The 27,897-nt window shown below is 54.4% G+C and overlaps 1 protein-coding gene across 1 annotated transcript; it reads right to left on the minus strand.

Annotated features, from left to right (window-relative positions):
* Nucleotides 1–845: 845 nt before the first annotated feature.
* On the minus strand, nt 846–27,160 carry LCMT2 (leucine carboxyl methyltransferase 2). Its single transcript, XM_053311998.1, has 13 exons — nt 26,871–27,160; nt 26,706–26,787; nt 26,392–26,581; nt 25,740–25,896; nt 25,121–25,310; nt 24,831–24,938; nt 20,500–20,596; nt 12,390–12,647; nt 12,069–12,299; nt 11,502–11,602; nt 9,707–9,894; nt 2,482–2,617; nt 846–1,995 (listed from the first exon to the last, which is right to left on the minus strand). The coding sequence occupies exons 1-13, from the start codon at nt 27,059–27,061 to the stop codon at nt 1,828–1,830; spliced, it is 2,097 nt and encodes a 698-aa protein (XP_053167973.1). The 5' UTR covers nt 27,062–27,160; the 3' UTR covers nt 846–1,827.
* Between the last annotated feature and the right edge of the window lie 737 nt (nt 27,161–27,897).

Raw genomic sequence — 27,897 nt, forward strand, 5'->3', positions numbered from 1 at the left:
CCACCGTAATAGGGAAATTGAAAGGGATGATGAGATTGGATAAAATGGTGCAGTTGGCCTGGAAGCGGCTATATGGTTTCATTTAGAAGGAAAAGGGTACATTATTGAGGGCAGAGTGGGAAAAATGTTGGAAATGGACATTGATGTTCCCCCTCCCATTACCTAATTGTACGATGATGCCTGTATATCTCTGTATGATCTGGGTCTGTAAAAATGTATTGGAATGTTCTTGTGATCCTAGTAATGTACCTCAAAAGAGTTTATCATGTATTTTAAGTTGTATTGATGATTGGTCTGTATATAATTTTGAAACTGCATCGTAATGTAAAGTTCCAGTAGTTTGTTTTATCAATAAAGAAACCTTGCCTAAGAAACCTTGCCTAACCCTAACCCTGACCCCGACCCCGACCCCAACCCTTCTCCATTGCTGCCCCTGGACCTTGGAATGCGCTCTCTGTTGAAATAAGAGCCTCCCAATCTCTGGCAACTTTTAAAAAGGCACTGAAGACACTTTTATTCACCCAGGCTTTTAACTGGATTTATGGTTTTAATTTTTAATGTTGGTTTTAAATGATTTTAATGTTAATGATTTTAGTTTTAAAATGTTTAATTGATTTAATGTTTTAAATTATTTTAATTGTAAACCACGCAGAGATGCAAGTTTTGGGCGGCATAAAAATATGTTTAAATTAATAAATAGAGGGAGGAAGAAGGGGAGTGGGGGTGGGGGTGTCACAGGGATGGTGCTGAAATCCCAAAGACACCCTCAGTGGCAAAGGGGAGAAGGAGGCGAGGTGAGGCTGTGCCCCAAGCCAAAACCACCAAGGGATAACTCAAACACCAAACAGAGTCACGCTTTTTTATTATGCCCCAAAAGCCCACAGAAGGGCAAGCCACCCCAAACTCCCCCCCCCCGCCACAACAGCTCTATCCTGGGGAGGGAGAGAAAGTGCTAGGCAATTACAAGTTTAAGGCACAGACTCAAAAAGACAGTACAGGTCAAAGGGAGATGGAAGCTCTTAAAGTGCAGAGACAGCCACCCTTTGGGGAAGGGCTTCAGCCCTGGCCTGAGCCCTAAGGGTCAAAAAGACAGAGAGAGAAACGAGGGCAGACAGATGACTTGTGAGCAAATGCAGCTTAGCCAGGTGGGAACACTTACACAAGAGGAGTACCAATAGAAAATGAAGGGGACAGGCATTAGGAGCTGTAGCATCAGTGCAAGCAGCAGCAGCAGCAGCGCCAGCCACATGGACAACGCCAACCCCAGTCAGAACAGACAGAAAAGAGCGAGGCACAGATACCACCCAAGCCACAACCACCACAAGTGCCAAGCCAGGCTCCAAACTGAACGCAGGAGACCCTCAAGCAGCAGATGCACCAGCTGGAGTCCCCGAACGGCGAGATGACAAGAGGGAGGCAGAGGGAACAGGAGGGGAGGCAGTAGAGGGAATAAAAGGGCAGGCAAGGGACGAGAAGCCCCCAGAGAGATAAATGGAGGTGGTGGTGGGAGCAAAGCAAGGTGACAGGAGGGATGATGGAGGGAGGGCAGTGGCGACAGTAGCGAGAGCGAGGCGAGGAGTGAGAGTAAGAGAGATGGAGAGAACCCTCAAGGCAGAAGAAGAGGGTCACAAAGAAGTGACATAGCTCTATTCTTTCCAGCACCACAAGCCTCTGACCTTCTTGCAATATACCCATTTCTCATCAAGAGGCGGGTGAGGCATCCTCCATGAATGGAAGGAGCACCCGCCTGGGCCAGCACTCCTTTGCCCCATGCCAGGCAGGGGCTCTTGCATTTCAAGGAAGCCAAGCCCTCCTGGAACCCACGGCTCATGGTCCTCTCAGGAGGCCACCAAGGGCCAGGTGGACTGGGTGATGGTTCAGATGGCTCCCGAAGGAGAAGCAGTTGCCGCCGCCACCCATGAGAAGAACCTCCTTCTCCTCGGGCAGGAAAACGCTGCTGTGGTTGTGCAACATCAGAGGCCACTCCAGAGAGGTCTAGTGAAGGAGAAAAAGGAAGACTGCGCTTTGGGAGCCAGACTGGCCGGGGGCCCTACCGCCTTCAGCCAGTCCAGGCCTTTCCTCCCCCCATGTAGGCCAAGGGGAGGAGATGTTTTCCCAACCAGGGGGGAATGGGGCTATGGAAAGCTGCTGCTGTGAAATAACCAAGGAGTCACAGAAACTGAGTCGGGGTGGCCAAGTGCATCGGCAATGAGAGATTTGGGTGCTGGGTTGGAGACAGACTTCCCCCACCCTTGCCGGCTTTAGGATCGAGCGAGCGAGGGAGGAGGCTGTCCACAGAGGCAAGCAAATGTCCAAGGAGGCTGGCTGGTTGCTTCAATGGAAGTAGGGCAGCTAAGCGCCCACCAGGGTCTTGGGAATCCAGCCGCTGTGGAAGGAGAAGGTGGCGGGGGGTGGGCAGAAGCTAGTTGAAGCCGTGCAAGGATTCCTCCCCACCTCCCCTTCCCCACAGCTGCCACTTACCGTGTCAATGTGAAACTCAGCAACGGAGCCCGAGGCCAGATCGATCACAGCCACCCCAGGCACCGAGGGAGCTTGGAACCAGACTCCGCCCACCAGCAGTAACTTCCCATCATGCACATGGGCTGTATGAGAATACCTGGACCACAGACACAAGAAATGGCAAGAGGCGCACCCTGGGGGGAGCTCCATGCAAAGAGACTGGGCAGCGCACCAGGGAAGCTTCTCCAGCTGCTGTTCGTTTCAGTGGGATCTTTCAGAGCAAAAAAGACCATACAGAGCAACAGCCCTCAGTTCACCCTGCCTCCATGCTACAATAGGGGCACGATTTCAGCCTGGGGCAAGTTTCCATTGTGGGGACACTGCTCTAACACAACCACCCCCCACCTGTCTCCAAGATGAGTGCACTGAAAAAGCTGCCAAGCAACCCAGGTACTTCCATCAGATTGTGTGAACCAAAAGAAATGTAGAAGGCACGGTGCCTCTGCGCACATGCAGAAGCTTTTTCCTCCCAACAGTACCAAAGGAGTTAATCACCATCACAAATTCAAATGAAAAAGAAACCCAGAAGCCGGATCAAAAAATTCAACATGGCTGGACAGAAAGCTGAGCAATGAGCTGAAAATCGAAGACACTCGAGAAACAAAAGGAGGGACGGATCAGAAAAGACGAGAGAGAGAGAGAGAGAGAGAGAGAGAGAGAGAGAGAGAGAGAGAGAGAGAGAGAGAGAGAGAGAGTGAGAGTGCGCTCCGGTACCAGGCTTCCCAGCAGCACCTGCTGGGTTAGGACGCTGGACTAGATGGGCCTCCTTGGGCCTGATCCAGCAGGGCTTTCCTCAGGCCCGTAGGGACGCCAGCGGTGGCTGTGTCCGCCTGCCACCACAGCACCCCTGCCCCTGATGCCCCATTTCCGAGTAAACCCCCGCCCGGTGTCTGACGTCCGATGCAGGGGGCAGGGTGTTCTCGCAAACAGGGCTCCTGCCCTGTTTCCGAGCAAATTCCCGGCCAGTGCCACATTCGCAGTGTGGCTGGGAGCAGCTCTCCCTGCTTTAAAAGGCAGTGGGACGCATTTCCGGCTAGCTGGGAAGCCGGTGCTGGGCTAAGCGGCTCAAAAGGGAAGCGTGTGGCTCCACCCCTGGCTGTTCTTATATAACGCTAACACTCCAAGCAAGTGGAGGCTGAGCAAGAACTGAGCAAGTCTTTCAGGGCCAGAAGAACTGCATCCGAGGCTACTAAAACAATGTGCTGACATACTCTCAGAAATTCAGTCTATCATCCTTGGCACATCCTGGAGAATGAATAAGGTGCCAGAAGACTGGAGATGGGCCTGTTCGCCAATCACCCCAGAGGAGTTCCATTAACATATCCCCGTCTTCAAAGAGGAGGAAGATCCAGGGAACTGTAAACCAGTCAACCCTAAGCCTCTTGATAACCATGCAGCAGGTAGCAGAAGTCACCACTTCTACAGTCAGGCTTGTGAGAGTCAGTCTGGTGGCGTCAAGCATGAATTGTCCCCTTTGCTAACCATGGCTCACCCTGGCTTGTATTTGTATGGATGACAAATTTAGAAGAGAACTCTAAAAAATGAGCGAAATGGAAAAAAGGAAGCTGGAAGGGAAAATCAAGAGGGTCACTCCAGAAAGCATGGAGCTTATTCAAAACCACCTTAGAAGCTCAGTTGGAATGTATACCAAGATGGAGGAAAGGTACCACCAAGTTCAGGAAGACATCAGTGTGGCTAACATGTGGAGTCTGGGGAGTTATAAAAGGGAAGAAGACTTCCTTCTGAAAATGGAAGTCCTGACCAAACAAGAACGGAAAGGACCCTAAACTATGGTAAAAGAAAGAACTATGGCAAAAGAACGGGCCCCTTCCATGGATGATGAGCCCATATCCTCTCGCACAGGGGATACTCCTCTGGGGGGTGGGGGCCTCCTTGTAGTGGGTGATTTGATCATTAGAGGTATAGAGAGATGGGTTTGTGACTCGCGTGTTGACCGCACGGTGACTTGCCTGTCTGGTGCGAAGGTTGCGGACATTACGCAGCATCTAGATAGGCTGTTAGGCAGTGCTGGGGAGGAGGCAGCTGTCGTGGTGCACATCGGCACCAGCGATGTGGGGAAATGTAGTCGGGAGGTCCTGGAAGCCAAATTTAGACTGACAGGTAGTGTATTGAAGTCCAGGACCCCCAAGGTAGAATTCTCAGAAATGATACTTGTTCCACGCACAGGTACAGTGAGACAGGCAGAGTTGAGGGGTTTCAAATGCATGGATGAGACATTGGTGCCAGGAGGAAGGGTATAGATTTGTTAGGCACTGGGACACATTTTGGGACAAGCAAGGCCTGTACAAAAGGGATGGGCTGCACTTGAACCAAGATGGAACCAGACTGCTGGCGCTTAAAATCAAAAAGGTTGCAGAGCAGCTTTTAAAATGACGCCTGGAGAACTGCCGATGGGAGCAGGGCAGTATCCCGTTCAGCAAAAGCCATCCTTTAAAGTGTGAGGCTGCAAAGAATTCAGATAAAACAGAAGGGGACAGATCAGAACCGCATAAAGAGCAGATGGGAGCCTGTGGCAGCTAGACAAAGAATAAAAAGATAGATAACGTACATCATGTGAGAGATTCAGCATATAGGTGCTTATATGCCAATGCCAGAAGCCTCCGAGCCAAGATGGGTGAGCTGGAGTACTGCTTGGTTGCTAACGCAGAAATAGATATAGTGGGCATAACAGAAACATGGTGGAACAGTGAGAACCAGTGGGACACTGTTATCCCTGGATATAAAGGACAGGGAGGGGCGCCTTGGAGGTAGAGTAGCACTGTATGTTAAAGAAGGCAGAGAATCTAACAAGCTAGAAAACCTAAGTGGACTGGAGTCCTCCACAGAAACCCTGTGGATGACAGTACAAGGCCTGAAAGGGAACGGTCTATTGGGGACGTGCTATTGCCCTCTGGATCAAAATGCCGACAGTGACTGGGATTTGCAGAAGGAAATCAGGGAGGCGTCAAGGAGAGGCAGGGCTGTAATCATGGGTGACTTCAATTACCCACACATAGACTGGGGAAATTCACAGTCAGGTCATGACAAAGAGGTCAAATTTCTAGATACGCTAAATGACTGTGCCCTAGAACAGTTGGTCTTGGAACAGACCAGAGAGAAGGCAACCTTGTACTTAATTCTGAGTGGCACCCAGGACCTGGTGCATGATGTCAGTGTCATTGACCTTTTAGGGAACAGTGACCATAGTGCCATCAAATTCAGCATACATGTGGGGGGAGAATCACCAAGGAAGTCTAACACAGACATTTTGAATTTCATAAGAGTTAACTTCTCTAAAATGAGGAGTATGGTGAAAAGAAAGCTGAGGGGGAAAATCAGGAGAGTCACTTTGCTCCAGAGTGCATGGAGTTTACTCAAAACCACAATACTAGAAGCCCAGTTAGATTGTATACGCAAAAAGAGGAAAGGTACCACTAAGTCCAGGAAGATGCAAGCATGGCTAATGGGTACCATCAAGGAAGCCATAAAAGGGAAGAAGACTTCTTTCCGAAATTGGAAGGCCTGCCCAAAGGAAGAGAACAGAAAGGCAAAAAGAGAGTTTGAGGAACATTTAGCTAAAAGCATCAAGGGGAATAACAAAAAGTTCTTTAAATACATCAGAAGCAGGAAACCTGCCATGGAAGCAGTTGGACCATTAGACAATGAGGGAGTGGAAGGGATTATTCAGGAGGATATGGAGGTTGCAGAGAAGCTGAATGAGTTCTTGGCGTCTGTCTTCACAGCGAGGATACTGAGCATATACCTGTTCCTGAACCAGGCTTTTCGGGGATGGCGGCTAAAGAACTGAGCCAGATAGAAGTAATGAGAGATGATGTTCTAAACTGTCTGGAAAAACTGAAAACTAACAAATCACCAGGGCCGAATGGCATCCATCCAAGAGTCCTCAAAGAACTCAAATGTGAAATTGCCAACCTCCTTGCTAAAACATATAACTTATCCCTGCAATCAGGTTCTGTACCAGAGGACTGGAGAGTAGCAAATGTAACACTGATTTTCAAGAAGGGAACTAGGGGTGATCCGGAAAATGACAGGCCGGTTAGCTTAACATCCGTTCACAGATTGATTGAAAGCATCCTCAAGGATAGAATTGTAAAGCACATAGAAGTACAGGCCCTGCTGGGAGTGAGCCAGCATGGCTACCGCAAAGGTAAATTTTGCCTCACCAACCTTTTGGACTTCTTTGAGAGTATCAACAAGTGTGTGGATCAAGGTGATCCAGCTGACATAGTCTACCTGGACTTCCAAAAAGCTTTTGACAAAGTTCCTCATCAAAGACTCCTGAGGAAACTTAGCGGTCATGGGATAAGGGGACAAGTACATGTGTGGATTGCTAACTGGTTGAAAGAGAGGAAACAGAGGGTAGGTATAAATGGAGAGTTTTCACAATGGAGGGAAGTAAGAAGTGGGGTCCCCCAGGGATCTGTACTGGGACCGGTGCTTTTTAATTTATTCATAAATGATCTAGAAGTAGGGGTAAGCAGCGATGTGGCCAAATTTGCAGATGATACCAAACTCTTTCAGGTAGTGAAATCCATAACTGATTGTGAAGAGCTCCAAAAGGATCTCTCCAAACTGGGTGAGTGGGTGACAAAGTGGCAAATGTGGTTCAATGTTGGCAAGTGTCAAGAGACGGACATTGGGAAGAAGAACCCCAACTTCAAGTACATTCTGATGGGATCTGAGCTGTCAGTGACTGACCAGTAGAGGGATCTTGGGGTCGTGGTGGACAGCTCATTGAAAGTGTCGACTCAATGTTGCTGTTAAAAAGGCCAATTCCATGCTAGGGATCATTAGGAAGAGGATTGAAAATAAAACTACTAATATTATAATGCCCTTATACAAAACTATGGTGAGGCCACACCTGGAGTACTGCGTACAATTCTGGTCACCACATCTAAAAAAGGACATTGTAGAACTGGAAAAGGTGCAGAAGAGGGCAACCAAGATGATCAGGGCCTAGAGCGCCTTTCTTATGAGGCAAGGCTACAACACCTGGGGCTTTTTAGTTTAGAAAAAAAGACGACTGTGGAGGGACATGATGGAGGTCTATTAAATCATGCATGGGGTGGAGAAAGTGAATAGAGAGAAATTCTTCTCCCTCTCCCATAACACTAGAACCAGGGTTTATCCCATGAAACTGATTGCCAGGAAATCTAGGACCAACAAACGGAAGTATTTTTTCACACAACACATAATCCACTTGTGGAATTCTCTGCCACAAGATGTGGTGATGGCCAACAACCTGGATGGCTTTAAGAAGGGTTTGGATAACTTCATGGAGAAGAGGTCTATCAACAGCTACTAGTCGGAGGGCTGTGGGCCACCTCGAGCCTCCAAGGCAGGATGCCTCTCAGTGCCAGTTGCAGGGGAGTAACAGCAGGAGGGAGGGCTCGCCCTCAACTCCTGCCTGTGGCTTCTGGCGGCATCTGGTGGGCCACTGTGCGAAACAGGATGCTGGACTAGATGGGCCTTCTTGGGCCTGATCCAGCAGGGCTGTTTTTATGTTCTTATATGCACAGAGGCACGGTGTCTTTTACATTCCTTTTGATTAACACATTTTCAGCGCATTCCTCTTGGAGATGGAGGGGGCAGTATCAGGATAGCACCAGTGCTGCAGTGAAAACATGCAAAGAAAATCTGCCCCAGTCACAGATGTGGGGTGACTATGGGGCTGCTGCTCTGTTTTGGTTTTGACCCCATCCGATTCGAGTAGATTCCTCACTCATATGAATGGGAGGCAGGGCTTCTTTTGCCCCATCGGTTTCCTAGTGAAGAAGCTCCCATGTCGATCCATTAGGCGGGGGTTAACTGTAGGGGCGCCATCTGCACAGAGACTGAAGAAGAGCATTCGTTTAGATTGCTCCCACTGCGCACTCCGCTGGCTGGGTTTCCAAACCTGATCCCTCTCCACCTTGCCAAAGAGAAGGCCCAAATCCCCTTTCTCAAGCAACTTCTGCACTAATATGTGCATGTGTTTCATTTCCTTGCATAACCTCGCTCTCACTGAGACAAAAGAAACCATCCCCCTTTTGTCTGTAATAGCAGTCATCTCTGAAAGCCTCTCGCAGTGTCCCTCTTCTGCAAGGAGCCAATAAGCAACAGGACTGATAAGCAGCAAAGAGGGGTTGGGGCCAATCAGGCCGGGAGAAGGGACCCACCAGGTTCCAACGTGGACCTCTGGATCAACCTAGCGGGTTCAGGGAGCTGCCAGCATTTCCCCCCATGCCTCCCAGGGTGGCTGGAGCCAACTGGTGGCATGGGGTGTACCTGCCCCACCAAAAATTCCTCTTTCCTCCCCAGCTTCACTGACTGTTTTCACTGAACATTCTGTAACCTGCCTCCCCTGACTTCTGCAACACCCGCCCCCCCCCCAAAAAACCCCACAACAACTTTGAGGCTGGCTACGGGCCTGGCTGGAGCCCCGGGAGCAAGCGGTGGGCGGCATTTCCCAGGGCACTGTGATGCAGGCCTGCTCTGTGGGCCCAGCCAACGCAGGAAGGCGGCTGCCCAAGGCATGGGGTCCCAGCTGTGGGTCCCCAGATGCTGTGGGGCTCCAACTCCCACCATCCCCAGCCACAATGGACAAGGACTCAAATTGAATGAATCCTGGGCTTTCCCCCTTTGACTTGTTCTGCTTTTTGCCAGTTCTGGAAAGCCGTGACGCACGCATGCGTGCGTGTATTACTGCTTCTTCCGGGCAACGACAGGGGCAGGGGCGGCAGGGAGGAACGCTGCCGCCCCGAAAACTTCGAATTTAAAACACAGCGCCGGAGGGGGAAGAGCGGCGGGAGGGGTAATTCTACCCCCCCCCGCCCTTAAAGGTAGACCCCCCCTCAGTGCCAGACCACGCCGCATGGTTCCGTGAACACCACTACTCACGGCTGTGGTTGACACTCCCCAGACCCATCTCCAGATAATGTTGGGTTCTTTGTACAAAAGGATCATGAGGCATTCTCATGAACATTCTCAGATGGGTCTACCAAGTCTTTGAGCCTTCTGGGCCCAGAGCAAAGCAGGAGATCAAAAGGGGGTAAGCCCTGCAGTGCCCCAGACAGGGAGAAGGAGGCCCCACTTCTCCCCCTCTGAGCTGGTCGCAGCAGCCACACAGCAAACACAAGAAGGCTGGCCCAAGAAGGGCTGCCTCCCTTGGGCACTGCCCACTTACCTCGGCGTGAGTGGGGGGTGGGTCACGATCGAGTGCCACTGGAAGCCGCTTTCCATTGGCCGCAGAAAGAGGACGGCGCCCAAGGGCTGCTCCGTGGCTGCCAGGCCACCGGCAAGGAGCACCCCACCTGCCCAGCCACAAGCACTGTGGGAATGGCGGCCAGTGGGAACCGGACCCTCCACAGGAATCTAAGGGGGAGGGAACAAAAGGCTTAGGGTGCCCCGATAAAGGGCAGGGCCTCACTCACACACACACACACACCTCCTCTCAAGAGCCAGTTCCTTGCCCATCCTTCGTAAGGAAGCCACAGTGGGACATATCTGCCCAGGACAGGGACATGCAAAAATGGCTGCTACAGCCATTCAGGACATTGACACAGACACACTTCAGGCCCGGCGGAGGACCTGGGGAGACGGAAATTGGGTCCCTGATGGCTGACCCAGTTGTGACTTCACCAGTCTGTTCCTCCAGCTCCCGCTATTGAGCCGGTTAGGGTTAGGGTTAGGGTCTCTCTGGGCCCCTCCGGTCTTTCTTGGCAGAACTCTTGTCCCGTGCCGGTGGGCATTTCGCTTGTCTAGTTTTCTCAGAGGACTTTCTATGACCGAGGCCCAGGGCTGTGCCCAAGAGGTGGCATGTACACGGCCGCCTGTTTGCCTCGCACCTCACACAAGGGGGAGGGGAGCCAGCAGGCCTAGGAAGCTACTAAACGCCTCCTTGCAAGAGGAAGTGGTGTCCACTGTCCTGAAGGAGGCCATGGAACAAGACCACACCTAACGAGGCCTCCCTCGGGCCGAGGGCCACCTTCATCTACATGGAACGGTCAGACGTTAGCACCACCCACACGCCCATCCTCGGTGGCCCGCTGAGAAACAGCCTGTCTTTGGAAGGCTCTCCTTGGTGCCAATCTGGGTCTTTCTGGTGCCAGGTTTCCTCAGCCACAACTTTTAAGGGTTGTATTTTACACATAATGCTGTGGCAGTTTAAGCTACTTCCTGTTTTAATTGGTGCATTTCTTAGAATATTATTGATATTAGGATATTATTGATCAGTCCCCTGCTAACTGAGCAAAGAGGTACCTGCTTAGTGGCGATTCTCTTTCTTGAGCAGGGGGAGAGCAGCTGGCCCTCTCCAGCCCCAGCACAGCATCCCTCCAGTGGCTGCTGCTGGTGTCTAGCTTGTGTTTCTTTTTTAAAAATTGTGAACCCTTTGAGGACAGGGAGTCATTTTATTTATTATTTATATTGATGCAAACTGCTTTGGAAACTTTTGTTGAAAAGCAGTATATAAATATTTGTCATATTCTCAGATATAGCAACCCAGTGTTAATTTTCTCCGTCTGTAAGCCACCTAGGAGCAACTAAAGGGCAGGATAGATAAATGAGCTGTGAGAAGGCTGTAGTCTTTGGGGGGCCACAGCGGAACTCCCCAGCTGGCAGTGCACAGCAGCCTAGGACGGGAAGGGACCTTGGAGGTCTTCCCATCCAACCCTAACCCCACTCAAAGCAGGAGACTGCTGCAGCGTCCCTGGCAGACAGCGGCCAGGAAAAGAGGTCCAGAGACAGAGAGTCTCTAAGGCCCCTCTCAGCTCTAGCATTCTAGGAGCAGCAACACCTTCAGAGTCAGCCAACAGGGGTGTTTTCGCAGCCAGACTTTGGAAATCCGCTTTCCTGTGTCCCTCTTCTCCAAGCTCCACCCATGCTGGTGAGCTCAGAGAAAGAAGTTGAGGGGCCTCCAGGACCAGCAGAGACGAGGGGCTCAGCTCCTCAGCCCAAGGAGGCTCTATCTGGCCCCATACCTGCCGACAGCAGAACTCATCCAAGTGCAGGAAGCACCAATCCGCCCGCACAGTCTGCCCGGAGTCACAGCAGCCGCCGTAGATGAACAGGTACGCCTCACCTGGAAGAGAGCAAGTGGGGAGTCCTGCAACATGCTGCACCCTCCTGATGAAGAGAGCGCTCTGCTGGAGTCAGGAAGGGTCAAAAGCAGCGAAGAACCCCTCCTCCAACCAAAGGGCCTGGCCCCCGCGCTGCCCCTCAGCTGCCGTGCACTGTCTCTGGAACCACCGCACAGCCCTACTGCATGCCTGCCACACGCAGAGCCTTCGGCCAGTCAGCGCGCGGAGTTCCTAAGCAGTCCTTTGGATTGGCCCAAACTAGTCAGCAGCACAGCCCCTGCCACACGCAGGGCCGCTGACCAGTGGCGGTTCCGTTGCCCCCACCACCCTAACCCTTCAGAGAGGTTTCAAAGCAGGCTCCAGGCTTGCTTCATGAGGAGATGAAGCTCTTCTGGGCCCTTCGCAGGTTGGCCTCTGGGCAAAGAGGTGAGAGAGTGTGTGGGGGGGGGCAGGGGGGCCCACTTCTACCTTGATATGTAACTTCTGTCGCTGTGTGTCTCCAGCGGGCCGAAGCCAACTTCTCCACAGGCGGCAGGCGAGTGAGCTCCACCACAGGACCTCCGGGAGCGGAGGAGTCAGCTGCCTCCAGCACTCTCAAGCCACAGGCCTCCAGGGCCGGGTTCGCTGGGGCCTTGCGCCCCCCCAGCACCAGAGCCCAGCCTGTCTGTAGCAGGGTCACTGTGTGGAACAGTCGGCCATCTGCCGGGGGGGGAGAGAAAATGCCCTCAGGCTGTTGTGACCGAGGTGAGGCAGCCCTGGCCCACCCCCCCGCCAAGACCCACCACTCACCCCAGGCCTCCGCAGGCGGGGCCAGGCAGACGGCGTGGCTTCTCCAGGCATCCTCATGCTTGACCAGGGCATGCAACTCAGTCAGGCGGCAGTGACGCCCGCTGCTGTCACCAAAGCCTCCAGTGGTGAGGACCAGGTGCGGGGCCATCAGCACAGAGCGGTGGCCGTACCGTCTCAGGCCAGTGACTCCCAAGTCCGTCATGCAGACCGAGACAGCAACAGTCCCAGCAAAATGTGGCGCGCTGCAAGTCGAGAAGGCTGCAAGGCAGAGGGAAGCAAGCAGAGTCACTGGCAGCACTGCCCCCACCCCATGACAGACACACGGGGCACGGAGGCAGGAAGGCTCTGCCCCCAACGGCCGGCCGACGTCCAAGCCACTGTGGCCCGACATGCCGCTGCCGCCCTTGCCAACTCCCGAGGAGTCATCCCAGTTGCAGGGAGAGGGTGGTGTCCCCGGTCCAGAGGCAGCCACTCACAAGCAGCAACAGAAAGGGAGGGTGTCCAGCCAACGGAGCCCACATCCAAGCCTCAGTCCAGAGAGACTTTGCCAGTGCACTGGGACTGAACCTGAACCTAAAATCTCAAGGAGGTCTTGAGCCTGACCCAGGCCAGAACAGAACCCCTAAGCAAAACAAGAGGGGGGAACTGGTCCAGAACTGGCAACGCCGATCCCTTTCCAAAGAGCAGCAAAGGCTCCCCTCTGCTCCAGCAGCACGCAAAGAACGGTGTATGGCCCTGTGAGCCAGCTGGAGAGGCTGTTAGGCAGGGCCCAGGATGAGGTCTCTTGCGGGGCTCAGGGTTTAGAGGCATTGCCCAGCAGCAAGAAAGCCTCTGCAAGCTTCTTTTGTTATTTCCTTGCCGTTCATCCAAGCAAGGTCTGTTTTCTGTTTTGTTACGTTGGCTGAGATGTTTCTCATCTCCCTAGTTGAGAAAGGGAGCTGGCTCTTTACAATGTAAGAGTGCTGATCGGGCCCAAGATCTAACTAGTCCAGAGTCCTGTTTCACACAGTGGCACTATAACAATAGTCCCCTTCTAATGGTCCCAAACATGGAACAGGAGCGTTGGTTCCACTTACCGTGAAAGCTTCTTCTGGTTGCTGCAGCCAGGGGCATCTCGTTAGGTTATCCCTCTCAGGAGCTCCAAGGCAGGACAGAATTTTATTAGAGAGAAAGAGGAGTCCCGCCTACCTGAGCCCGAGGGGGAGAACTCCTCCCCAGTTCTTTCGGGCCGAGAGGCGGACTAGGATAGCACCCTAAGGAGAATAACAAGAGTGAAAAAGAAAACAGGCATCTGGGGGAAGGCAGGGAGCCGATCCCCCCACAAGTTCGATGCTGTGAACCCCGGTCCTTGATAGAAACTAGGTCAGAGCGCCGTAGCTGGGTGGGCCGAGATGCCCCTGGCTGCAGTAACCAGAAGAAGCTTTCACGGTAAGTGGAACCAACGCTCCTTTCTCGGTTGCTGACAGCCAGGGGCATCTCATTGGGACATACCACAGCTAGCTAATAACGGGTGGGGGGCGGTCTGACCTCTGAACGATGAAGGACCTGCTGTAGCACCCGTCTCCCAAAGGAGGCCCTGGCTGATGCATGTTCCTCAATCTTGTAGTGCCTGGTGGACGTAGAAGCAGAGGCCCATGTGGCCACCCTGCCCATTTCATCCACGGGAGCGTTGGTGGGAAAAGCTGCCGCTGCTACTGCATGGAGTGCTACGATGGATGTTGGTGGTCTGAGGTGCTGAGATTCGTAGGCCATGGAGATGCAGGCTTATATCCACCTTGCAATCGTCGCGGACGAGACTGCTGAGCCCATGGAGCGTGGGTGGAAGGAGACAAACAAACAAGGCGTCCGAGGTTCTAAACGACGCAGAGCACCTGATATAAACTTTGAGACAGCAGCGTACTTCCAGCTTATGCCATTTCCTGTCGGGGGATGAGTTGGCCGAGGACAGAACGATGGCAAGAATACGTCCTGGGAGAGATGGAATGTGGAAGCCACCTTTTGACGCTTGAAGGAGTCCGGAATGAGTCGTACTGCATCTTCAAGGAAGATACAGAAGGATCTGTTTACAGATAACGCCCTCAGTTCAGATACTCGCCTGGCCGAGGTGATGGCCACCAGAAGGCCAGCTTAAATGTAAGTATTCGTATAGGTCTGGGCCGAATGGGTTCAAAAGGCTGAGACTGGAAAACCCGTAGGACTATGTGCAGGTCCCAGGTGGGACACCTGTGTATGGTAGGAGGAGACAGAAGGGAGGTGCCTCTCAGGAACTGACGAAGGTCAACTTGTGCCTGGGATATCTGGGATTCCGTGCCCCTCAGTAAAGGGGGCAGGGATGCCGCCTGACGTTTAAGAGTGTTAGGGCGGAGGTCTTTCTCCAAGCCTTCTGCAGAAATAGAAGAAGATGTTTAATGGACGCTGATCCCTGAGGTATGGAGTGTCGATACGCCCAGTGTAGGAATATCCTCCACGTCTATTGGTATACCCTCTCTGTTGAGGGTCACCTGGAGGCCAGCCTAGTGTTGAGGACCGCGTCAGAAAAACCCTTCTTCCTGAGGAGGCGTCGCTCAGTTTCCAAGCGGTAAGGTGCAACCAGGCTGGATCGGGATGAAGGACGGATCCTTGGGACAGCCGGTCGGGAACTGGAGGTAGTTCCCATGGCAGAGCGGTTGCCAGATGAAGGCGTTCCGGGAACCAAGGACGTGTAGGCCGGAATGAGGCCACGAGGAGGACTTCCGCCTGGTTGAGGCAAATCCTGTGGAGCACCCTCGCCAGGAGAGGGGTCGGGGGGAAGGCGTATAATAAGTCTTCCAGCCAAGGTGTTGACATTGCGACGGTCACGGTCGTGCCCCGGCATGGAAACCTCAACATGAAGGCTGGTAGTTTCGCATTGGTCGGAGACACAAACAAGTCTAAGACTGGGGTTAGGGTTAGGGGTGTCCCACCTTTGGGGATTGGGGTGTCCCACCTTTCCGTGATTGGGGTGTCCCACCTTTCCGTGATCTGCTGGAACGTTTCTGGATGAAGACTCCATTCCTCCAGAGAAACGTCCGGACAACTGAGCCAGTCCACCACCACATTGGGTTCCCCCTTCATGTGGTGGGCGATCAGGGATCCTAGGTGATGTTCCGCCCAGGACAAGAGAAGAGTCGCCTCCTGGAACATGGAGCGGGATCGGGTCCCTCCCTGTTTGTTGATGTAGGCCTTGGTCGCTGTGTTGTCTGTCTTTATTAGCACGTGTCCCGCTTGGATAGATGACTGGAAACGCCAGTAGAGCTAGGCGCACAGCTCTGAGCTTTCTCCAGTTGATGCTGTGTGCCTTCTCCTGGGGGAACCAGAGGCCTCGAGCGGAGAAGTTTTGAAGCTGGGCTCCCCATCCCCGGTCGCTGGCATCTGTGGAGATGATGACCCTGGGGGGATCCAATAAAGACTTGCCATGTAGGAGGTTGTTGGGTATCAACCACCATTGTAGGGAGGACTTGACTGGATTTGGCAAGTCCAGAGGAAGTTAGGATTTCCTGGCGATGGCCTGCTGGTGAGGAAGTAGGAACCACTGGAGGTCGCGAAGGTGGAAGCAGGCCCACGGTACTGCCTCCATCGTGGCCACCATGAGGCCCAGAAGTTTTGCCAGAGTGCTGAGTGGGGCCTTCTTGGCTGCTATGACTTGCTTCACCTCCGATTGGAGCACTAGCGACGGTCTGTGGGCAGCGATATAGTGGCTGCTGCCGTGTCTATCATGACTCCCAGGTGCGGATTTGCTGAGATGGGGTCAAGCAGTTCTTTTCGACGTTGACTGCAAACCCGTGGAGGTCCAGGATTGAGAGAACTGACCCTAGATCCCTCTGGGCTGTATATTAGAAATGCCGACCCGTGTATTTGAAGCGCAGGTACCTTCTGCTGTCCTGGTGTATTGGAACGTGAAGGTGTGCCTCCTTCAGGTCAATTGACGTCAGGAAGTCATGGCGGTGCTGGGCTTCCGCTATGGACCTTAGCGTCTCCATGCGGAAGTGGTCCTTGCGAACCGATTTGTTTACTTGTTTCAAGTCCAGGACCATTCTTGTGGAGCCGTCCTTCTTGGGACGGTGGGGAGAAAGAGTAGACCCCTCTGCCCTCCTCCTGTGGAGGGATTGGTTCAACGGCCCTGATTTCCAGATGGTGAATGGCCTGGAGCATCCTTGGATGCTTTTCGAACGAGCGTGACCGTAGCGTCGGGAGAAACTTGAGGATGGAGGATTCTGTCCCATCTCCGATGATGTTTAGGACCCACTCTTCTGAAGTTGAGGCTTTCCATGCGTGGAGAAACGTGGACAAACGCCCACCATGCCATGTAGGCTTCGCGTCATTGTTGTTGTGATTGTCTGGACTTAGAGGGTGGAGAATTTTTGAATGATCCCGCGGCTCTAAAGGATTGGCGACGTCTGTTCCAGAAGCCTCTCTGGGACCCGAGTCCGATCCTCTGAAGGGACGGAAGCCTCGAAAAGACTGAGCTGGTTGCCGGTATTGAAATGGCTTGTGAGGCCCGGGCCTGTCGAACCTTTTGGGTATGGAGGTCGGCATGGTCTTGTTCCTCTCTTGGGATTCAATTAAGACGTCCTGTAAGGCAGATTCACCAAAGAGTTAGTAGAACCGTAGGGTACTGAGGCGAGATTGAGTCGCAACGGTGGGTCTACTTGCCAGGTTTTGTTGCTGTTGTTTTGGGTTTTTTGTTTTTTAAACCATAAGTGTCGCCTGCCCACCACCGCGGTCGCAGATACTCACGCAGAAAAGCGGATGGTGTCCAGTGTCGCATCTGCCAAGAATGCCTGGGCCTTCTGTATCTTTAGGAGTTGCTGGCGCATGTGAACCGGATCCGAAAGTGGGTTACTAAGTAACTCGTCCGCCCATAGCAGGGAGGCCCTGGCTGCCATAGAGGCGGTCGAGGTAGCCCGGGTCACCAAGGCTGAGTTGTCAGGTACTCTTTTAAAGACGACTCAGCCTTTCTGTCCCCTAGATCTTTAAATGATGTTTCACCATCCTTAGGTACCAAGGAACCGGACACCAGTTGGGCGATGTGAGCAACGGTACTTGGAATCTTAAGCATGTCCGATGCTTTTTGAGTTTCTTTTTCACAACAACCCTGTGAAGTAGGTTAGGCTGAGAGAGAAGCCCAGAGTCACCCAGCTAGCCTCATGGCTGAATGGGGACCTGAACTCGGGTCTCTCCGGTCCTAGTCCAGCACTCTAACCGCTACACTATAGCCATGGTTCTGCTGTTTGGGGCGGGCAGGAGCATTCCTCTTTACCACGTCTGAGAAGAGTTCAGGCATAGGGAGTAAGAAATCTTGGCCCTTGTCCTGGGAAAACTAAGTCCCCCTTAATTTGTCTCCTGTTCTTGGGTGTGCTTAGTCTGGAGTCCGATTGTCTTAATCATGTTTGTCATGAGAGGAGAGTAGTCCTCTGCCACAAAGAGGCGTTGTGACACAGAGGAAGGGTCCTCCGCACCCCCCTCAGACCGTTCGCCCTCCTCCTTGTGCGGAATCGCATCTGAGTCAGGGTCAGGACGCTGGGGCTCCAGCGGGGGCCCCCCTTCGTGATCAGAGGCCTCTTGCCTCTAGCTTTCTTAGGAGGAGGCGGAACAAAGGCACTGGGAGTTTCAGGGCTGGGAGACCGGTCCCTAAATTTCCGCTTGGACTTCTTAGATCTGGGCTCCTCAGGAGGCCTGACCTGAAGAACAGGGTCTACTATGGCGTTTTAAAACCAAGCTTGCCATTCGGGGGGGAACAGTTTTTGGTAGAGCAAATACTTGGCTCTGACTGGCAGCTGCTACCCCGGAAGCTAGGCTCGGGGACGTGGCAGCAGATTTTACGCTCTTTGTCGCCCCCTCTTTAGAGAAAGATGCGAAGGGCTGAGCCCCCCCATCCCCCACAGGCGGTACTTGCGGTTTGGTCGCGTGTCCTCTCAGCCATGAGGAGTTCTTGAGCCCGCAAGGAGATGGCCCTGATTTGCCTCTGATGTGGGTGGAGGGTAGGTCACCGGGCGCCTCCAGCTTCTTCGGGGACTCCACCCCCGCCCTTCTGCGGGCTGCCGCAACCGAGCGCATCTCGCGGCCTGAGGGCAGGAGATGGTCGGAGGGCTCCAAGGCGTGTGGCGCAGGAGGCAGATCTGTGGCCCACGCGGCTGCAGCAGGGAATTTGGGCGGATCAAGAGCGGCCGAAGTTCCCGCTTGTGAGGCCGCCGCCGCCGCCGCGCGTTCCGGAGGCTCGGGGGAGGCCAGAAGGGCTAGGTGCGGCTCAGAAGGAGAGCGCTCTGGCTTCTCTCTGGCGGGGACCCTCGGTGGCGGCAAGGCTTGCGGCCGAAGAGGCGGCCCCTGGAAGGGTCGAGAGCGGCCCGGGCTGAAGTTTTGCTGGGCGGGCCCCCGGGGGACCAAAACTGCCTTTCTGTCCCCAAACAGCTGCTCCATAAACGGAGGAGCGAAGTAGGGGAGCGGGGTGGGGCGGGGGAGAGGTGGAAGGCAAAGGAGAGAAGCTGCAAGAAGCCTTAAAGGGTTTTTTTGGGGGGGGTTTCGTTCTTAGAAAAAGGAAGAGAAAGGCGGCTAGAAGCAAGAAGAATGGTGAGAAAACTAAGCAAGAAAGCCAAAGGAGAGCAAAAAACGCGGAGGAGCAAGAGGAGCAGAAAGAACTGGGGAGGAGTTCTCCCCCTCGGGCTCAGGTAGGCGGGACTCCTCTTTCTCCCCAATAAAATTCTGTCCTGCCTTGGAGCTCCTGAGAGGGCTAATCCAATGAGATGCCCCTGGCTGTCAGAAACCGAGAAAGCCCTTTTCACAGCGGCTTCACACTATCCTCAGTGCGTAGTCCCAAGATCCCTCTCCTGGTCCTTCACTGACAGCTCAGATCCCATCAGTGTCTATGTGAAGCTGGGGGTTTTGCCCTTACACGTACTTACACTGAGCCATATTTGCCATTTTGTCACCCACTCCCCATCTGGAGAGATCCTTTTGCCTGAGCCTTTGCAAGGCACCTCTGTCTCAGCTCTATTTAGGTTAGGTCCTAATGAGTTTGGAGCAGGAGAGATGAATATGAACACCCAATCAATGATTCTAAATTAGGGGACTTGAGCCCTTCACTTCAGGTTGGGCCTAAAGTGTTTTCTTCTCTAGTCACTAAGGTGAGAGGATTCTTTCCCCCCAGTAATATAGGAAATAACTGCGGATTGCTTGATTATTGAAAGGCAGGTTTATGTTTACATTGCACAATGGGAGAAACTGCAGAGATGCAGTCTGTGTCGCTGCTGGCTGGAACGTGCCTTCCCGCCCTCTTCCTCTTGGACATCATGCCAGCCTCTCTCTCTCTCTCTCTCTTTCTAGGGATCGAGCGGCCCGTTCTCTCCCTGTCCCTTTTCATGCACCCCCTTCTTCTAGGTTCTCTTCAGAAGGAGGCGTTTCCCCCTGACTCAGAGGAGCAGGCAGGACCCCACTGTTTCTTCCCCTTTCAGCCCGTGGCAGACTCAAAAGTCCTGCCGCCGCTCTTCACAGCCTACTTGGGAGTTCACCATCCTGAATAACTGGGTTTCCTGGGCAAGCTGGGCTACCCCACTGTTCTGTCCAGGCACCATTCCACTGAACAGCCCTGGCCTAAATACCGAACCTTCACTGTGAAAACTATTTTCTTCTTGGCCTTTGGCCAGTTATTGAGCCGTAACGGGGCTTGTTCTCTCGGCACCGGAAGAAAGAGAGAGGCACAATATTAAGCTTCTTCAACACTTCACTGTGAGCCTCTTGGGGACAGAAACACCATGTGCTCGATATGGGATCCCTGTTCAGCACCACAAGATAAGAGGCTGGAAGTTGGACCCATACATTAATCCTCACCCCAATCTTGTCAAGTTCACCACTGATGCTCCCACTACAGATGGAGAAGTCAGAAGGATGACTAGGGAGGCAGCCAAAGGACTTTCAGCTCACAGCCAAGATTCTTCCATCACTTGCTGCTATTAGCAGCTTCCCCACAATGCAAGGGGAAAGTATGGTTGGGGGGGGGGGCCTACAAGATCTTCTAGCCAGTCACAGCCCGTCCCACTGCAAAGATCTCCCCACAGGCAATTCCCAGCCACCTCAAGCAGCAGGAACATGGCCGCACCTCCTTCTCCCACGCCAGGAAAAACAGGAGTCTGGATCAGCTTCTCCCCCTTTGAGGCAACAAGGATGAAGTAATGGGAGCACTTCAGATGCCACTCCTGCAGAAAGAGAGAAGCAACACACAGGAGGTTTGGGGAGGCTCCGTTCCCAGAACCACAGACAACAAGCCAGATGGCCATCAGCGGCTGTGAAGAGGCATTCCCTTTCCTAACCCTAACCCAGGCCCATCGCCAAGAGCAGCCAGGAACCACCACATCAACACATCCTCCTGGGAGGGATGGAGTCACACGAGCACAGACGGGCCTGCTCATGGAGGGAGAGAGGCTGTCTTCCGAGTGCACAACGGGGCAGGCAGCTCACCAAGACTCCTCACATCCACCGACCGTGCCCCCCACCCTCCGCCCGCCCCCTGCTGCTCCTTGAGAGAAAGAACAATCTCGTTGGAAGAAGCCTGAAACGGATCGATGAGGACTATAAGGCATGGGGTAGGGATGCCAAGGCGGTGGGGGCACAAGCGGGGTTTTTATCCATCCTCCGCGTGGAAGGTCAAGATGCATAAAAGGAATGCAGGATCCTTCAAGTAAAGAGCTGACTATGGAGATGGAGGCCTAGAGAAAGGTTCAGAATCAGGGCCCACAGCTTCAGCTACCGACCTGGAGGTCTCCCGGTCTGAGACGGGACACACCACCTCACCGGGACTGACCAGGAAGTGCCTGGCAGGAGGCTTGCACACTTCCTCGGAAGGGCTTCAAACGGACCCTGATGGTGGAGGCAGACCAAAGCCCAGGGCCAGGTGTAAGACTGAGTGCCAGGGAGGAGGAGGAGAAAGAGAAGAAGGCGGCATGTGCCGAAGGCAGAGACAAAGTAAGAGAGAGGGCGCTCGGCACGGGTGCGAGTCCCAAGAGCAGAGAAACCGGAAGGCAGCGAGAGCCACGCCCTCCAATGTCTACACACGAATGCCACACAGAGTATGGGAAACAAACAGAAGGAGCTTGATATCCTAGTGCAAGAAGGCAAATATGATCCAGTAAGGTATCCCTGAGACTTGGTGGGATGGACTCGTGATCGGAAAATCATCTTTGAAGGGTGTAATAACTTGTCCAAGAAGAACAGACCCAGCAGAAAGAGGGAGGGCGTTGCACTGGATGTCAAGGACGTGTATGCCTGCGTGGAAATCTGTGAATCTGAGCCTGAAAGCCCCGCTGGAAGAGTGTCTGGGTGAGCAAAAAAGGAGAGGAGAGCTGGTCTTGTGGTAGCAAGCGTGACTTGTCCCCTTAGCTAAGCAGGGTCTGCCCTGGTTGCACATGAATGGGAGACTTGATGTGTGAGCACTGCAAGATCTTCCCCCTCTCAGGGGATGAAGCTGCTCTGGGAAGAGCAGAAGCTTCCAAGTTCCCTCCCTGGCTTCTCCAAAATAGGGCTGAGAGAGACTCCTGCCTGCAACCTTGGAGAAGCTGCTGTCAGTCTGTGAAGACAACACTGAGCTAGATAGACCAATGGTCTGACTCAGTATATGGCAGCTTCCTATGTTCCTAAAAAAAGGAGAGGGATACCGTTATGGGAGTGGACTAGAGGCCACTTGGCCCAAGGGAAGGAGACATGGGCGATGCCTGCCTTACCGAGAAGGCCACATTTCCTCAGGGGCAGGCGGGAGCAGTAATGGGGGAGGGACTTCCTCTCTCCTGACATCTGCTGGGGGTCCAGGCCGTTCTTGATCTGGCAACTTCCTCTTTGAGAAGATGCAAGGAGGAACAAGGGGGTCTTGTGCCACCCAGGACTTGGTCCTTCCCAACAATGGAAATGGAAGTGGGGAGGGGACTCTGGGGGGGAAGTGGCCACTATTCTACTTAAAAGATGTACTGTATATTCTTCATAAATGAATCCATGGCAGCTTACTAAATAATTATTTGGACACCACATAAAGGGACCATGTCACTTCGGAATTCATGATACCAAGGGGAGGAAAATTTCATCGTCATATGTGTACCCTGGATTTTTATTTTTTTTTAAGCCGGTTTTAATGTGCTCTTAGGGAGGATCCCATGGCTAGAAAAGTAGGTAGACATTCTAAATGGCTACACGTTCTAGAGAGTCATCAAAGCAGGATGGGAGATTCTGAAAAACAAGATACTGAAGGCATAATTGCAAACATTTCCCACCAGAAGAGAAAATAGGAGACAACTCAAGAAGCCAGGGTGGATGCACAGAGAACTCTCTGAACAGCTGAAATACAGGAAATGGAAGAAGGGGGACATGACCACGGAAAAGAAGAGCCCCAAGGAGTGGGCCCACCCTGTAGGGATGCTCTCAGGAGAGCAGAGGCTCAGAACGACCTTGCGAGGGAAGCCAAAAGAACCAAAATGGGGTTTATAGGCAGGTCCAGGAAGCAGGAGGTCCGTGCTTGGAGAAGAGGGTGAGAGGGCCACGGGTGACCCAGAGCTGCTCGATGCCTCTTTGCCTTTCTCTCCTCCCATGAGGCAAATGTGGCCCAGCAGGGCAAGGTAAGCACAGAGGGAACTGCCCTTCAAGATGGGGGTGGGGTGGGGTGGGGAAGGAGACGGGAAACGACAGACCTGTCAGCTCGACATCTGGCAAGATTCAGATTACTAAAGCAGCCTGTCAGTGAGCATTTGGGAAAGAATCTGGTGGTTAGTAGAAGACAGCGTGGATTGGTCAAGAACAAGTCACACCAGACTAACCTCACCCCTGTTAGACAGATAGTTCAGTAGATCATGGATTGCTGTGCACATAGCGCTGGGCTGCTCAACTCTGGCCCCACGCAGCTGTTTTTGGACTACAACTCCCATAATCCCCAGCCACAGTGGCCAATAGCCAGGGATTATGGGAGTTGTAGGCCAGCATCTGCAGGAGGGCCGAAGCTGAGCAGCCCTGACATAGCATATCTTGATTTCAGCAACGGATTTGTCAAAATCTTCTACAATATCCTTGTTGTCAAGATGGTAACAAGGGAGGGGGGTGAAATGATGCTACTGTTAGGTGGATTTCACAGCTGGCTGAACAACCGTATGCAGCAGTATTGAGTACAGAGCCACAGGGCCCTATGCTGTTCACCATGTTTATATTTCCATGAATGGCATAAAGGGGGGAGTAAAAGGCGTGCTTATCAGATTTGTAGATGCCATGAAGCTGTGGGTAACAGCTTAAACCTTAGATGACAGAATCAAGATTCAATCTGATCTGGGCAGGCTCACGTTTTTGGCCAAAATCAGCAAGATGGAAGTTGAACAGAGTCAAAGGTAACGTCTTCCCTTTGGGTAAGAAAAATCAAACGCACAAATAAAGGATGGAGAAGACTGGCTTGGCAGCCGTACATGTGAAAGGTACCTACAAGTCCTCGTGGGCAACGAGCTGAACATGAGCCAGCAGTGTGATGCAGCAGCTAAAAGAGCTCATGCAATCTTAGACTGCGTCAACAGGGGCACAGTGGCCAGGTCGCGGGAAGGAATGGTTCCATTCTATTCTGTGCTGGTCAAACCTCACTCCGAACACTACATCCAGTTCCAGGCCCCACATTTTGATAAGGATATGGATAAACTGGAACAGATTCGGAAGAGGGCAACCAAGATGGCGAGAAGAGTCTGGAAACTCAGTCACATGAGGCAGGATGGAGGGCATTGGGTGTGCTTAGCCTGGAGAAGAGAAGACTCGGGGGAGACAGGATAACCCCCTTCAAATAGCTGGAGAAAGGCTGTCACCCAGGAGGAAGAGGAGGAGACGACTCTCTCTCTGCTGCTGCTGCTGCTGCTCCTGTGGGCAGGACTAGAGCCAATGTGTGGGAAGTGCAAGGAAGAATTCCCGACGGTCAGGGCTGCTCGACGACGGGTCGGTCTGCCTTGTGCAGTGCTGGGCTCTCCCTCACCAGAAGTTTCCCAGCCGAGACCGGACAGGCATCCGCCAGGGATGCTTAGGAGATTCCTGTACTGCGCGAGGAGCGGGGAGGGCCTCGAGGACCTACCATGTTCCTTCCAACTCTGAGGCTCTATGGCCAAGACCTCTGGGATGGAGGAAGCTACCTACCTCTAGGCCCTGAATGTGCACCTGTCTTTGTGAAGAGACCTTCACAGGCTAGAATGCTGCACGGGACCTCTTCTAGCTAGCTACCAGGAAGCGTGACCGGAACAGGAAGGGAAGCGCCAGCCGGCCAGGGCTATGTTCCAAGGGCCAGGTGGTGCCTCTCCCTTCTACGCAGAAAACTGTGACGGCAGCAGCCCCTCAGCCCCTGCCAGGTCTCCCCAAGACAGACACACACACGCTGTGCCCAGCTCCACCTGCAGCAAGGCTGGAATCCCTCCTGGGCCTGACCCACCTTACCTCAAACTCATCAAAGGGCTCCAGGGCCCGGATCCTCTGCTGCTCCTCTCTGGGGACAAAGCGGCTGTAGAACTCATTCATGTTGATGCTGCTGCACTCATCCCAGCCCTGAGGAGAAGACACAAGGGCACTCCGAACAAGCCGCAGGCTAGCCAGCACACTGGGAACAAGCGCCCTCCTCTCTGGCCAGCCCATCGCCTCCCACCAGCCTGCTCATCTTTGCTACGGGAAACGGTTTGCTCCCCCTCCACCCCAAAATCCTCACTGGCCAATCCAAGCTCCACACCTACCCTCTGGAGGAAGCGCATCTCCTGGGCTTTGCAGTCTGGGTACTGAGCCAAGGAGTGGAGCTGGGAGTGGAGTTGGTTGAAGTGATTTTGCATGACAAGCCCAAATGGGTCCTCTGGATGGATCTGCTCATACAGGACACACCACGCCTGGGAGAAGTGCCTGGCAGCCCACTGAACCAGCGCATCTGACCTGGAAGAGGAGGGGAGCTAAGGAAAAGCAGTTTTGCCTGGCTCCGGCCCCAGACCAGCACAGGAGTGTTTAGAAGGGCCACAGAGACCCCCAAATACATGGGAGCAGCAGGCAGGTCTGTGGATGCTCCGGCGGGCTTCACAGGGCCCTCATTTACTGGCCAGCCTTGCTGCTGGGCTTCCAAGAGGCTTCCAAGAGGCCCTCTCAGGCACAGAACGGCACACAGCCATGCTCAACAAGGCCGGAGCCACTGTGGAAACCCAGCCCTAGATGCTCTCAAACCACCCACAAGAGTCTACTGCTGTGAAGATTAGCTTGGCTTTGTGAGTAGTATTTACACCCCACTCTTGGCAACAATGGAGTCCTTCAAGGACACGGCAACTTGATAGCATCTGACTGCGCAGTCGGCTCTATCGGGGAAACACAAACCTCTGCACCTCCAAGTAGGTGAGCACAACCTCTGCCAAAAGCAATGTGGGGGCTTTGGGGTCCAGGCCCGCGGCATGCAAAGCTTTCTCCAGCCTTGGCAGCTCAGAGAGGTCAGCCCCCAGCAGCCTGTAATCCTCTCCTGCAAAACTAACAGCTCCTGCAAAAGAAGCAAGAAAGTCATCCACAGAGCAAGACCCTTGAAAGCCAGGCACAGCCACAATCCGCACGGCGGGCACAGCGGCGAGAGACAGCCGGCCAAATCACTACGGACAAAAGCTAGCAAGCAGCAGTCTGTGGCCCCCGGGGGAGCGCAGGGCCGGTGCGACAACTGGGGTGTGCACACAGCCAGGGCCTCCCCCACCGTCACCCCCAAGTCCACCATGCCGCTGCCAGTCCAGGGTTGCCAGATGCCCAGGGCTCTGGGGCTTGAGAGATCAGGTCTCCCCGCCCCGCAATTCTGCTCTGGGCAAGGCAGGCCCTGCTCTCTGACCCTGCCCTGCATTTCCTGGGCTACCCAGAGAGGTCAAGGAGCTTTTGCACACGCCAGCCAGCCAGCCAGCCAGCCCCCCCCCGCCGTCTCCCAAGCTCTGCACCGGGGGGGGGGGGACGGACGGCGCCCTCTCGCTCTCCTCCTGGCGGCGCTGCCCCCTACCCAGCTCATCCTGCTGCTGCCCAGCGCCGCGCCCCGCCAGAGAGGCCAGCTGCTCGGCCTGGGCCACCAGCGCCGCTTTCTGGCCAGCCACCTCGGGGAAGTCCACCTCGAAGAAGACGGCGCGCTCCAGCAGCCCCCGGCTCTTCAGGCAGAAGTAGAGCGAGTCGCAGCCCGCGCCCAGCGAGAGGATCTGCAGCCCGGAGAGGGAGGGAGAGCGAGGAGGAGGAGGTGGAGGGAGGCCGCGGGGCGGGGGGGGGGGTCCGGCCGCAGCCCGGCCTTGCTTGCCCGCCCGGCCCCGGCCCCGGCCCGCTCACCTGCCTGCCAGGGAGGCCCTGCGTGCGCTGCAGGAAGGCGCCGACACAGTGCTCCACCGCCCGGGCCCGGACATGGTAGCCCCTGCGGGGGGGGGAGGGAGGGGGGTCGGGTCAGGTCAGGTCCGGTCAGGCCCAGCCCCCCCCCCCTCCCCCCCCGCGCCTCACCGGTGGATGGCGGGGGCTCGGCGGCGGCCGCGGGGCAGGAGCCGCAGCACGAAGGGGTCCGAGATGTAGCCCACCGCCGCGGCGGATCTCTTGCTGGCGGCGCTGCTGCCTCCGGTGCGACGCACCTGAGAGGTGGAGCCCAGGCCGCCCGCGGAACGCGCCGCCACCGGCCGCCGCTTGCGCCGACCCATGCCGGCAGCAGCCGCCGCGCCTGCGAGTCCAGGGGCGGAAGGGGCGGAAGCGGCAGCCGCGTTGCCGCGCAACAGCCCCACCACGTGTCCGGCCCGGCCTGTCCCCCCCCCCTCCGCACCATAGAGCCAGGCGCCCCGCTAGAGAGGAGAAGGAGAACTCGCCCCCGAGCCGTGAAACAAGGGCTTTTGTTTCCACCTCCTGAGAAAGTCCTAGACGGGCTGCTCTTTCTCTGTAGGCGGGACCTCCGGGTCTCCTTCCCGACCCGTAGTAGAGCCAAGAAAAGGCTAGAAGCAGCAGGAAAAGGAGGGTCTGTCGGCGCCGAAAGCCTTCTAAACCCTCAGCCCCCCCCCCCCCGCGCGCAGTTCGCACTCGCGTCCCTGATGGGGGGCCGCTTGCGATGACGACTGGGCAGGATTCCGACCTGCGGCTGCTTCCTAGCACGCGCACCCCCCCCCCCCCGACCCCATCTCTCTGGGAAAGAAAGAGCCCCTGCTGGTTAGAGGCGGCTCTCGCCCGCCTGCGTCCAGCACCAGCTTCCTCGGCTAGTGTTGGCCCTGGCCAGAAATCTTGTGGCAGCAGCAGCAAATTTAGTAGGTTAAGGGTGCCCCGTGCGAGAGGAAGTTCTTCTTGAGACTCCCAAGTGTGTTGCCAGGCCGGTTTTACTGGGTGACTGATTTCTAGTATTCTAAGAGAGGGATACAAAAATGCCCGTCTCTATCAACCCAACATAAGAACAGCCTGGCTGCAGGATCAGGCCCAAGGAGGCCCATCCAGTCCAGCATCCTGTTTCACACAGTGGCCCACCAGATGCCTCTGAGAAGCCCACAGGCAGTAG

This window comes from Hemicordylus capensis, chromosome 3 (assembly GCF_027244095.1).
Source record: "Hemicordylus capensis ecotype Gifberg chromosome 3, rHemCap1.1.pri, whole genome shotgun sequence".
In the NCBI taxonomy this organism is placed as follows: domain Eukaryota; kingdom Metazoa; phylum Chordata; class Lepidosauria; order Squamata; family Cordylidae; genus Hemicordylus; species Hemicordylus capensis.